A 12,720-nucleotide genomic window follows, 5' to 3' on the forward strand; every position below is an offset into this window, starting at 1 on the left:
ACACCAAGGGAGAGGAGGGAAAGACGCTGCTCGGCAGTTTCCGCACGCAGCCGCCAATCCACTGATAATCTCTCAGGACCTCCTCCCTTACCTCTTTCCCTCCTTCTCCTCTTGTACATGTATGCCGTTGCTATTCATTCTCAGGTCTTCTGCTCATGCCACGGATTGAAAGGTTTATGAATGAATTGAATTATTTGATCAATCCCTCTTTACTTGTGTCCACTGTGTCATTCAGTGGGCCCGTGTGTCCGATCGGATCCGATCCGATCCTTCAGTAGCGTGGTGACCGGGCCGCGGCGGCATACGGTAGTACAAACTTGAAAGTTAAGTTAAAGATCAGTACTCACTGCCGTTTGGCGGGCCCGCCGGGCCGCCAGTCAGTCTGCAGGTCGGTGGCATCGTGACCCTTGTCATAAAAAAATGCACTGGCTTATTTTATTGAGGTCGAGGATAAATTCGACAAACCCGCCTCAACAAAATACTAGGCCCGAATCGAATGAGGCAGCCATCAGTCAGGCCATCAGTGTGCCGAGTCTGGTCTGAGTGGTGATGAGGGCGATGGCCAAGGTTTGTGAAGGTTTCTTGGATAGGATCGGATCCATGGAAGGGAGGGCGTAGCAGCATGCAGGGATGCGATGAGATGAGGAGGAAGGAGGAAGGAGAGGAAGCAAGCATGGAGTTTCTTGAGCAGGAATGCAACAGCGTCACATTCTTTGGTTCATAGCACAGAGCCACTTGCTCTGAGGGGCAAGAATGATTCATCAGCAAGCGTTTTGTTCTCTTGTTCTGTTGGTCAAGATCTGCTCAAGTGCAAGCCCGAAGCCATTCGTTGAGAACAGAGGTCCAGGTGGTGTGCTTACTTGGGGCAGAAACAACCATGGGCAGCTGCAGGCAGGCGGAGGTATAGTCAACATCACAACAGGTCCATTTGAATGCCACGTTCATGGCTCACTGAGGATATGCAGACGTCCTCGCTCCCAATCCTCTGAGCAACCTGCCCCTGTCCCCCTATACCAACGTTCAGGTGCTATCGTGCTGCTCTCTTCTCCCCTCTCTACTGACTATCTTCATCAAGGTGGTTGTGACTAGCGTAGCCGCCGGCGACGGCCACACTCTGATAGCGACAGACGAAGGGCTCGTGTATGCGGTAGGAGCGAATGATAGAGGGCAGCTGGGCCTTGGAGATCTGTTCGACAGGCCGAGGTTTATCCTCCTCAAGTCTCTCCAGAACGCCTCTGGTGCGCTGTACAACGGAGTGGACTTCATTGCGTCCATGGGCTTCCAGAGGGTGTTGGAAGTGTTTGCCGGAGCATCCACGTCAGGTGCTGTGACTGAGGAGGGGAAACTTTTCGTGTGGGGAGATGGGTCGAAAGGGCAGCTAGGAGCAGGCTGCGCTCCCTTCCCAGCCAAGACTTACTTCGCACCGTGGGACGACATAACTAACTTCATGGACCCCACCATGGATAGTGGAGCGAACCAGGTGCCCAACTCAAACCCGGAGTCTGCTCGCTATGTGGAGACGAATACGGTTTTTGACTGCTACCCATACAAGAGGCGGCTCGTCCCCCAGCTGGTGGAGGGGCTGGCGAACACCTACATCAGCAAGGCCGCGTTCTCCAAAACCTTCGCCGCTGCCCTCACGGGAATGTGCGGAGCTGACCGCTTCTCAGGGCCCTCCTGCTTGCCCACAACGAGCATCGGCAACTTCATCGCGCTGCCAGTGCTGGGCACGAGGTCCGGGAACGCGCAGGGTTCGGGGTTGGAGATGATGCTGTACGCGGCTGGCGTCCAGACATGCAGGTGCGGGGAGGTGTACATGTGGGGGGACAACAAGTACGGGCAGCTGGGGACGGGGGATCAGACCTATAGGTACACGCCGACGTTGGTGACCTCCCTGTCCTCCCTGGGGATCCACATCTCCGACATCGCGCTCGGAGCCTTCCATGTGGTGGCGCTGAGCTCCAACGGCAACGTGTACACGTGGGGTTACAATGCTCAGGGGCAGCTAGGGAACGGGAACACGATCAGCCAGGCTTACCCGGTGAGGGTGAGGAAGAACAGTCCTGGCTTCCTCTTCGTTGACGCCATCGCTGCTGGTGCCTATCACTCGGTTTACGTCAACGACATCGGAGAGCTGTTCTCCTTCGGAAGCAACCGTGACGGGCAGGTGAACGTTTCCTACTTGCTGGCTGATGATCCCCTTGACTCGCTCGTCAGCTGGGGATCGGATCAGCCGACATGCTCGCCCATCCTGAGGCTCAGCTAGTCTCCTCGCTTCCTCCTCTTCGAGGGCTGATGATCGACTGTGGCGCCTATCACTGCTTGGCTATCACCACCACCTTGACGTTCTTCACCTGGGGCTGGAATCAGTTTGGACAGGTGAGGAGGAGGAAGGGAACTGCTTGTTCCAGTTGTGCTGACGTTAGTGGGGCTCTCAAGGTCGGCAATGGGAACACAAGCAGCGTCTTCGAGCCTCTCAACTTCACCTTGCCTTCGAGCCTTCCAGGGTTCCCGATCGCGATTGCCACAGGGTGAGGAAAGAAGGCTGTAGATGGCACGAGATTGACGGCTGATGGCAGATACTCCCACAACGTGATCGCATTGCAAACGGGAGATCTGACTTACTGCGGGATCAACGAGTGGGGAAACACTGTTTGCAACCGCAAGTTCAATGTATGCTCGCGAGTTCTCTAGCCCAGCAGTAATGTTTTTTTTTGCTCTCTTCCTCCTCCAACTTCATCACTTCTTGCTCCTTCCAACCCTCCCTCTTTCTCCTTCTCCTTCTTCTTCTCCTTCTCCTTCTCCTCCTTCTCCTTCTCCTCCTTCTCCTGCTTCTGCTTCTGCTCCTGCTCCTCCTTCTACCCGCCCTCCATCCCCCCAACCCCGCCTCTTCACCTCTCGCCTATGGCAGTTCCCGACGCCTGTCACAACCTCGACGGGAGGGATCTGGTTGGTGACGTCAGCGACGGCCTCGAGCATCGAAGTGATTGGGAGCGACTCGCAAGAATTTACCAGCACGGTCAGTAGCCTCGTAACTTGTCCGAGGACATAAGTTCCTAGACGTCTGATGTCAGTTGTTGCTCCCACCTAATCGTCATGATCCTTTCTTCTCCTTTGTTTGTCCTCCATTTCTCTGTTTTCTAAATTCCTCGTTCCTGGAGTTGTTCCAAGTTTCTCTCTCTATCCCTCACCCCCCACCTTCTCTCTTCCTCGGTCTCTCTGTTGCTATCTCTCATGTCTTGTGGTGAAACAACAGGGCTCCATCATCTTATACAGGAACGAAACTTACCTGGGCCTCTTCTCTTACAATGCCATCTCCCTCATAGTGAGCGACGACAACGACACCTCACATGTTCACCTTGACGCACGTTCGTTGACAGGACACGAATCACTTCGCTTTCCAGAACATGATGCAGAGTTTTCCAACTGGTGAGTTCACTCCAGATGCAGTATGGAAGACAGCGCTGGTTGTCTGAATGAAGGCTTCCTGGCTGTTTCTTGTAAAGTATATAAGTATTAGCGATGTAAGATGATGTTGAAGATGTTGTCACAATTTACCATAACAATGAGCTTTATTCTCACATACCAAAAACAAAAACACAAAAAGGAGGACCGATGATATCGAACTTAAGGGACTGACAGACTTTGTGAGTGCTTCTTTCTATGTACATGCTCGTCCTCGTCTTTCCTACCACAAGCTGCCGCTTCCTCGCAGTGCCTGATCCCTGCGAGCCCGGGCGGACTCCATTCCTCCTCCTCCTGCTGTTGTGTCAAAACTCGAACAACACTGAATGAGGAAAGGAGTAGAGAGAGAGCTGGGGGGTGCAGGGTCGGGGGGCGGGGGGCTGGGAAGAGAATCACCAGTCATGCAAGCAGTTGAAATTGCTGGCACATCTCTGGTCAAGGTGCGAGTCTTGGCGGCATCCTAATCTTCAAGTCATCGCAGCTACACCCGGCCATCCTTCCTACCTCAGCGTAAGCTCCTCCGCTGAAGATGTTGTTTGACGATCTTCCGCCGCTGGTTGCCGGGCTGGCAGCTGCGTCAAAGATAAAAGGAGGAGACCAAGAAGAGCTAACCGGGAGAGAGGCTTCGAGTCTCCGTCGGAGGAGAAGATAGACGAGTTGTGCTGCTTCGTAGCGTTCATCCTCCTAGAGCCCCAGCATTTCATTCCACCACCCGCTTCTCGACCTCCTCTCTCACCTCTGATTCTCAGATCCCTGGCTCAGAGCATTCAGCTCCGCGTTGAGCTTGATCTCAGCTGCTGTCTGCTGCCTGCACCCGAAGGGTCAGTCGCTCTGCCAACCCATGGTAGACGCTCGCACTTTTGTGGGGCCTGCGGTTTTTCTGCCTTGATGTTCATCACCCGCAGGGGGCGATGCTCCATGGAATCGCCTCCTGAGGAGAAGACGGTAGAGGAGCTGCAGGACGAGACAGTAAGATTCCCTCCTCTTGACCACAACTTCAACTCACTGGTCTCTCTGGGAAATTTTCTTCCTCTGCATATCCGACTGCTCATGCGTCTGGTTCAAGGCTGCTGTGTCCTTCACGCCGGCTCTCTTCGACTCTGAAACCCACATGGACTGCATCCTTTTCATCAGACTCCCTTTTCAACGTCCCTCCCCCTCCCTCCCTTCCTCTTTCCCTCTCTTTCCACTTTCCGGCCTACTCACCTTACGGCTCTGCTTCTTATCAAACAGGACGCCATCAGACTCACACTTCCCTGCCTTCTCCTGCAGACCTCTAGCGTCAGCGCAGCAAGAACAAGAGCTGCTCTGACTTGCCTTCGCCTGCTCGCGGACCTTGGAGGCTTCGAGGGTGGCGGCGTGCTGGATTACGTCATTCACCTTCTCGGACTCAGACCGATCTTAGCACACAAGTCACTACCCACACGAGCATGTCAAGGAGGTCAAGCGATGGTACCAGAGATGATCTTCTTAGATGTGCTCCCTTCAATGGTCTTCTCGTGGATGAATTTGCCTCCCGTGGTGAGAACTTCAGAGTTCTTTCCGCGATTGGCAACTACAAACACAAGTCCGTCAGTTCATTGAGCAAGCAGGAGCTGGAGGGAGGAGGAGGAGATCAATATTTCTCTTCACCTTTCTTCCTTGTCTCTGCCGAGGCAGCAGTGCTCCTCATGCACACCGAGGGACGAGGCGGTTTCGGCTTGGAGTTGTCCGCCGGTCCCGAGCCATCCTTGAACTGAACCTGCATAGGGTTTAATATGTGTGCGCAGGCTTGACAAGTAGAGTCAGATCAGTCAATGAGATCAGACCTGGCTGTTGAGATTTCTTGAAGATGACATGGTTGAAAGATTTCTCTTTGAAGATTACTGATGATATATCGCGGTTCTTCGAATCTAGTTGTTGTTGATGATGATGTTCGCTCTTTCTTGTCTTTGTTGCTTCAAACAAGTGCTGTGGGCTTTGAGGTCTCTTTGCTGTTGTCGTGGATTGCGGCAAGCTCTTCTCTCACTTCACCTCACCCTCTTGAGGGGCACAAGGGGGGGGGGGAGGGTCTGGGGGAGGGCGCAAATTTACCGTTTACGGGATTTGCTTCTCTATAAATAATTTTATTCTGTGCCATCAACTGGCTCAAGAGGCGCTGGATCAATACAGATAACCAATAAATGTTTTATAAATCCCTTTACAGTTGAGAGAGACACGTACTAAAACACCAAAAACACCTGCAAAGCATTATAAACTGATAGAAAAAAGGAGCCAGAAGGGCTTTTAAAAATATATTTGTACCCAACTGTAGTTTTTAAAAAGCATTTATTTTCTTGGTTCCGAAGTTCCGTACGGTACCTGTCAAGCTCTTCAAGCTACGGTGTCACAGCCTGGCAGTGGACTCGGACCGTCGGACCGACTCCCCAGGCAAGCCCGGGCCGGGCCGGCAAGGCCCGCCGCCGGGCTAATCATCGGATTCGGTCGCCAGATGGAAACGGATACTTCTTTATGTTCAAAGTTGAGTTAAAAATCAGTACGCCGGAGGGCCTCCGATCGGAGCCTCGGAGGAACTTTCGAGGACTCAACACCGGGTATCAGCCAGCGCCGGCCGGGCTTACGGTACGGTCACCCGGATGTTGAGTCCCGGATCACCGTAGCCTCAGTGAACGGCAACTGCAAGTAGCAGTGTGCCGCGTGTGCGGCACCCAGTCCCGGAGTCCGGCGCACTGGAGTGACTGCCGGGCGGTTGCCACCATTTTCATGATGAGTCACTGAAGAGTCTCAGTCTCAGGTCACTGGGCCGGCTTAGCCGCTGTCCCAGGTCAGTGAATGGCTGTCACAAATCCGCCTGGACTTCGAGTCGCGAAGCGACATCATAGTACTAGTAGTATGACTGAATCAGCTGGTCTTACTAACCTGAAAACGGAGCTTGGAAGTTGGCTCGCCGATCGGCGATCTCTCATTAGTATCTTTTCAGACACAGATTAAAAAATTCCTTGATTAAATTACTGAAAACAGATTCAAATGTTCATATTAAACATAGTGAGCCCCATATCTCATGTGCCTGACCTCAAAAAACATCCCGACAGAGCATAGATATCAGTCTTCTCGTTCAGGAATATGCACATCCGAAGTGAACGCTGAGGGGTCCAGGCAAGGAACCTGCGCGACAAACGAGGATTCTTCCATCGGCTTTACGGTCATAAGCATGTCGCTGCCATTGCAAACCTTACATTGTGACTTCAATTGCCTGTGAATGCACATCGCAACGGCTCTGCATTCCCTGCATTGACTGCGAATGCGCCTGTGCTCACATATACTGTTTCCTCCACAATCCTTGCACTGGCTTTTGATCCTGCTATGAATACAGATCTCCGATCCTCCACATTCTTTACAGCGACTTTTCCTTCGCCCATGTTGGCATATCCCTTTCCCCCCACAATCCTTGCAGCGATTGCGGCGTTTCCCGTGCTCGCATATTCCTTTTCCACCACAATCTTTGCAGTGACTTCGAATCCTTTTGTGCACACAAATACCTGAGCCACCACATTCCTTACATTGCCTTCTGAGTCTCTTGTGCTCACATATCCCTGCACCACCACAATCCTTGCACTGCCTCCTCACTCGCTTGTGTTCACATATTCCCTTCCCCCCACAGTCTTTGCATCTTCCCCGTCTACGCCCATGCTCGCACAGCCTAGAAGGGTTAGGAGCAGCGATTTCACTAAGATCGGGTTGGAGTTGATGCTCATTCGGTGGGGGTGCCGGGTCAAGAGTCGTAGAGGACAGCGACATGACAGAACAGCAGAACCAGCGAGCGATCGGTTGCAGCCTGGTATCCGAGCGCTTGTTGAAAGGCGGGAGGAGAAGAAGGAGAGGGTCGATCTTATGCTTCCTACAGCGATAGAGTGAGAGTATCTGGAATGATCGTATCTCTAGGAAAGCAAGCCATGCTCGCCCAGGTCACGTAGACGATACAGCAGCGGCAAATGACGACGACATTTTGAAGGGAAGTATATGTTTTTTCAAGGGGTGGGTACTTGCCAAGTAGTGGTACTGAAAGAAAACCTTACTACATGTACCCTTGCAAAGTAATAAGTCAGATCATAAGTAAATATCTAGTACTATCTGGAGACATGGATCCACACAGACCGTCTTCACAATGGGGTGGGGTATAAATATAGATAAGTTTGTCCATGTGGATCCTAGGGGGTAGGGTGGGCTGTGAAGACATCTAGCTGTATGCCCAGGCGTTGCTTCGAGAGTTTTCGTGATTTGTTCGGGCGAGAACCTAACGGATGTCGGGAAAACGCTGTCGGGGAGACGGTGAAATGGCAACAGCGATGGAGATGGAGATGGAGATGGAGATGGAGATGGAGATGGAGATGGAGATGGAGATGGAGATGGAGATGGAGATGATGGAAAACAGTCATTCGATGAACAAAACACATGTAAGCATATCTTATCTTTGCTCTAAGTAGAAGATCCTCTTTAAAGAACTTTTTCTTTCATACTGGACTTGTCTGGAGTGTGCACGGGTGTGTGCAAAGGAATAGGAGCAATGATGGACAGAATGAGTGCGAAACGTCGCACTGGCGTCATGCGTGAAAGTGCTGCCGCCAAGACTCGTGGAGTGCATGACCCGAGACGACATGCTCTCTTGCTGGAGGAGAAGAAGGCTGAGAAGGATGCGAAGCTCAAGTCCAACCCTGTTGCTCTCTGTGACTTTCCCGAGGAGGCGGCAAGGGATAAGCGGTTTGATCCGCGCAACAAGATTTGCCCAGTATGCCGAGGAGTTGTGTTGGGACTGAACGCTGAAGGGACTCATCAGAAGAAGAGAACGAAAACGATCAAATGGCTGCATGCGCCAAAGGGAAGCTTCTGGAAAGACGTTGGGAATCACACTCTCAAGATGGACCCAAAAGGAGGCTCAGTGGAGCAGAGGAGGATGCAATGTACATGCGCACACGAGGAGACTTCGCAAGTCTCCATGCTCGAGCATGGGAAGGAGAAGGAGCGCCTGGCTGGGCTGCCTGGAATGTTGCAGCACGAGCGTGCGAAGCTCGAGACAGAAGCAGCAGACTGGTATCGGGCAGCTGCCATACAGGGGCATGCTGAGGCTCAGTACCGGCTAGGAATGTACTACCTGGAGGGGCGAGGAGTGAGAAGAAGCACGCGAGAAGCTGTTCGGTTCCTTGAGAGGGCGGGAGAGACGGTTGCCGCTGCCGCGCTGCTCCTGGGACGGCTGTACGCAGATGGGAGTTTGGTGGAGAAGAACGTGGTGATGGCCATCGGATGGCTGAGGAAGGCACAAGATCTGGGGCATCCAGGAGCGGAGAAGGAGCTCAAGTCAAGATTCCAGCAGGAGGTTGCGGGCAGGAGGCTCAAGGTGGGGTTGCTGCAGCAGCAGGCGGCCAGCGGTGACGTTGATGCTAAGTGCAAGTTGGCGGCACTTCACTTCGAGGGGCAGGGGGTGCAGAAGGACGAGCCGAAAGCCTTCCAGCTGTACAAGGAGGCAGCAGTTGGCGGGCAGCTAGAGGCTATGTGCTGTGTGGGGCTGTGCTACCTGAGTGGGAGGGGAGTGAAAAGTAGCGTCGAAGAGGGGAAGCGGTGGGTCATGCGAGCCGCGTACCTGGGGCATGGTATCGCACAGCTGGAGTTGGCGGAGATGTATGAGAACAACATGATGATCGAAGACGAGGAAGAGAGGAAGAGATGGAAGAGGAAATGCCTGCACCCTCAAGAAGCCATACTGGACTTGCGGTACATTCCCGAGAGTCAGATGTGTCCTGTGTGCAGTGGAAAGATCAGGAGAGGAGGGGATGATGATGATGAGGAGGAGGAGGAGATGTCTGCTGTTGAACGGGCTAGGCTGCTACGTCGGGAAGCCTCGAAGTGGCTGGAAGGTGAAGCCACCAAGTTCCTCCTTGAGGAAGCGAAGCCGCAGGGAGGAAAGATCAGAGTGAAGACTGCAGACATGATACGAGCAATAGCGACTATGAGGTGAGGCTAGCTGCTAAGACATCAAATTCCTCTTGTCTTGTGCTATCATGCCAAGACCCTCCCTTCTCCCCGCCTCTTTCCCCTGTTAGCAAGGACGTGTCAGCGATTCCCTCCCCCCCCCCACCTTCCTTATGCTGAATCCATAGCGGATCAGCCTCTGTGACATGAGGGATATGTGACATGTTCATCAGCGATCGAATAGCAGAGAGCATGAAGTTTGCCGCACAGAGGACGATCGCATCTCAGCTCGTCCGAAGATATTCCCAGAAAAGATATATAAGGATGGTTACAAGACAAGAATTCATACCGGTAAAGCCCTTCTCGTCCTCTTCCTCGTCCTCTTTCTCGTCCTCCTTCTTCTCTTTCTCGTCCTCTTCCTCCTCGTCCTCTTTCTCCTCGTCCTCTTTTTATTCCTCCTCGTCCTCCTCGTCCTCCTCGTCCTCGTCCTCCTCTGTGCTAACTTCGCTGTCTCAGAATGCATTCTCCTCCGGGATCGGTCTCCTCCGACTTGAGAATGCGTGCAAGGCTGAGTTCGAAAAGCTGGGAAGGATGAGAGGAGGGGGAGAGACCAACTTCTCGTTGGCAGAGCTCCGGATGGTTGAGGAGGAGGCAAGAGGAATGGCCTCGACCCTTAACTCTTCCTCCTCCGCCTCCTCCGCTCCTGCCGCTTTCTCCGCCCTCCCCGACCTCCTTAGCCTTTGCGACCAGCGAGATAATTCATGGTCGGGGAGACAGAGGAAGGAGGAGGAGGACAAGCAGGAGCAGGGAGGGGAAGAGCCGTACCTGGATATCGAGTGGAAGAAGCATGCCATGGAAAAGGTACATGACAACCTATATGATCCTCCCGTCCCGTCTCGTCCACTCCTCTCCTCTCCTCTCCTCTCCTCTCCTCTCCTCCCCTCTTCCTCCCATTCTCCGCTCCTCCGCTCCTCCTTTCCTCCTCTCACGGGACTTCCTACCTCAGGAGTCAGAGATGCTGAGGACGGGAGATGCTGTTGAAATCCTGGTCCGGTTCGATCGCGGATCGCAGGCTCTGTTCGCCGACTCGATCACGAGACATCATCCGGGGATGGAAGACGTACCCGTGTTCTCCTTGTCCAGGGTCAAGGAGTGGCAGGAGGTCGAGTTTACCTGAGACTCTCGTTTCCTCGCTGACATGAATTCGCTGACAGGACCTGTTCCGGACGGCGGAGACGATGGCGGCGCTGGAGGCTAAAGATGTCAAAAACCAGGATGAGCTGCTGGAGGAGAAGATAACGCAGGAGGAGTTTCTCAGCAGAAGGGAGCTAATCTTCAAAAGGATCGAGCTCAATCGTCGTCATAAGGCGATGTTGCAGTCCAAGGTGTCCTCTGTGAGTATCTGTTGCTGCTCTCCCCGGGTCTGGTCCTGACTCTGATGTCTTGCAAGGCTCTTTTCGAACAGCAAGCTCCTACCGCCTTTACCCAGTCAGATGTCAAGGCGGCGCGTGAGAGGTAAACACGATCTTTGACATGTTCTGATGGACTTCTTGTTTCATGTTCCCACCACAATCTGAGCTCTTCTTGTCCTTGTCGTGACACGTTCTCTTCGCCCTCTCTGTGTCTTCAGCTTCATCGCTCGTCTGCTCATCATCTTTTCAGTCTCAACCGCATCAGAGGAGAAGTTGTCGAAGTTCTCCCCGGCGACGCTGACGCGCAACTGGAGCTCGGGTGACTGCCTGACCTCCCCTCACCTCACCTCCCCTCACCTCACCTCACCTCACCTCACCTGCTTCTCTTCTTTCTCCTGCTTCTCCTGCTGCTCCTCAACTGCCTTCTTCATTGTCTTCGTCGGTGAAACAAGAGCAGGTTTAGATTTGCAGAGGGCAAGGGTGCGATGAGAGACAATTTCAAAGCTGTCAAGTGGATGAAGCAGGCTGTCGAACAGGTTCCTCTCATGCCTCGTTGCCCCTCCTCCAAACTTCAACTATCTCCATCTACTTTCTTCAACTATCTCCCTCTACTCTCTTCAACTATCTCCCTCTACTCTCTTCAACTATCTCCCTCTACTCTCTTCAACTATCTCCCTCTACTCTCTTCCCCTCAACTGTCCTTCTCGCATCTCCTCCTCTCTCATCTATCTCCCCTCCCGCAACCCTTTCCACAGCCTCCCCTCTCCCTTTTCATCACCTCCTTTCCCTCCTCCGTCCCTCCGTCCTGCCCTCCCTCCGTCCCTCCCTCCCTTCTTCTTCTTCTTCCTTCCTTCCCTCCCTCCCTTCTACTTCTTCACTTGTTCATCTTCTCAGTCTACTTTCAGGATCATCCCCTTGCTCACTGCGCGCTAGCCATCATGCTCGCAACAGGGCGCGGCGTCCCTTGCGTCGACAGGGAGGCAGCGATGAGGCACCTGCAGCGAGCCGCCGACGCCAACGTTGCCATAGCTGAAACTTTCTTGATGGATCTTGAGAGGTCAGAGGGAGGGAGCGGGAGGAGGGAGCGGGAGGAGGGAGGAGGACAATGAATAGAGAGAGAGGGCAGGGATAAAGGGGCAGGCGCATGGGTATGAAAGAGGAAGGAACGACGCTTCCGAGATTTGATCTTATGTTCTCGTTCACGTCGGCAGATCCAAGGAAGAGAGAGAATGGCGACAAATCCCGAGAGAAGTTGACAGGATAAGGAATGTTCTATGCAAGGAGGCGGACGAGAATCGCCGTACGAAGGTAGGACTTAATGATGATGATGATGACGACGACGACGATGGATATGATGATGATGGAGATGATGATGATAATGAGGAGGAGGAGGAGATCGTGGTGGTGGTCGTGGTGGTGATCATGATGACGATTGCTTTCATATTCTCGGATCTATCGTTTGTCATGTCTAATCATTTCTCAGGCTTTCCCAATCGCCACCCATAGGTCCCTTCTCCTTCTCCTTCTCGTTCTCGTTCTCCTTCTTCTCTCCCCTCTTCCCTCTCGCTCATCCCTCCTAAGGCTCCCCTTGCTCGTATCCCTCCCCTCTCCTTGCGCCCCTCTCTTCTCCTCTCCCCACCTGCCTCTTACCTCCTCCTCCTCCACTACAGGCTCGGCGAGCTCTTCTCTGCTGCTGGCGCTATCTTCCCTGGCGCCCTCGGCATTCGGCGCAAGTGGTGGCAGAGCATCGAGATGTTCCGGCAGGACGATGAGCGAGCACTTTCCCTCTTCCGGTCTGCTCAGAACGTTCCGCCCAAGGAGGTACCTCACACTCGCTCCTCCTCTCCCTCCCCCTATCCTCTTGTTTTCTCTCCTCTCCCTCTCCCTCTCCCTCTCCCTC

The 12,720-nt window shown here is 53.4% G+C and overlaps 2 protein-coding genes across 2 annotated transcripts; one reads left to right on the top strand and one right to left on the bottom strand.

Annotated features, from left to right (window-relative positions):
• Nucleotides 1-1,706: 1,706 nt before the first annotated feature.
• Nucleotides 1,707-7,462, bottom strand: GUITHDRAFT_87967 (hypothetical protein; the record flags this gene model as incomplete). The annotated part of the gene is made up of 2 exons (XM_005829776.1): nt 6,646-7,462; nt 1,707-1,994 (listed from the first exon to the last, which is right to left on the bottom strand). The coding sequence occupies exons 1-2, from the start codon at nt 7,240-7,242 to the stop codon at nt 1,707-1,709; spliced, it is 885 nt and encodes a 294-aa protein (XP_005829833.1). The 5' UTR covers nt 7,243-7,462.
• A 1,026-nt stretch (nt 7,463-8,488) lies between these two features.
• GUITHDRAFT_58106 (hypothetical protein) lies at nt 8,489-9,124 on the top strand (the record flags this gene model as incomplete). The annotated part of the gene is made up of 1 exon (XM_005829777.1): nt 8,489-9,124. A coding segment is annotated over one exon (636 nt), but the record flags the coding sequence as incomplete, so codon positions are not given.
• Between the last annotated feature and the right edge of the window lie 3,596 nt (nt 9,125-12,720).

Source organism: Guillardia theta, assembly GCF_000315625.1.
Source record: "Guillardia theta CCMP2712 unplaced genomic scaffold GUITHscaffold_50, whole genome shotgun sequence".
NCBI classification, from domain to species: domain Eukaryota; class Cryptophyceae; order Pyrenomonadales; family Geminigeraceae; genus Guillardia; species Guillardia theta.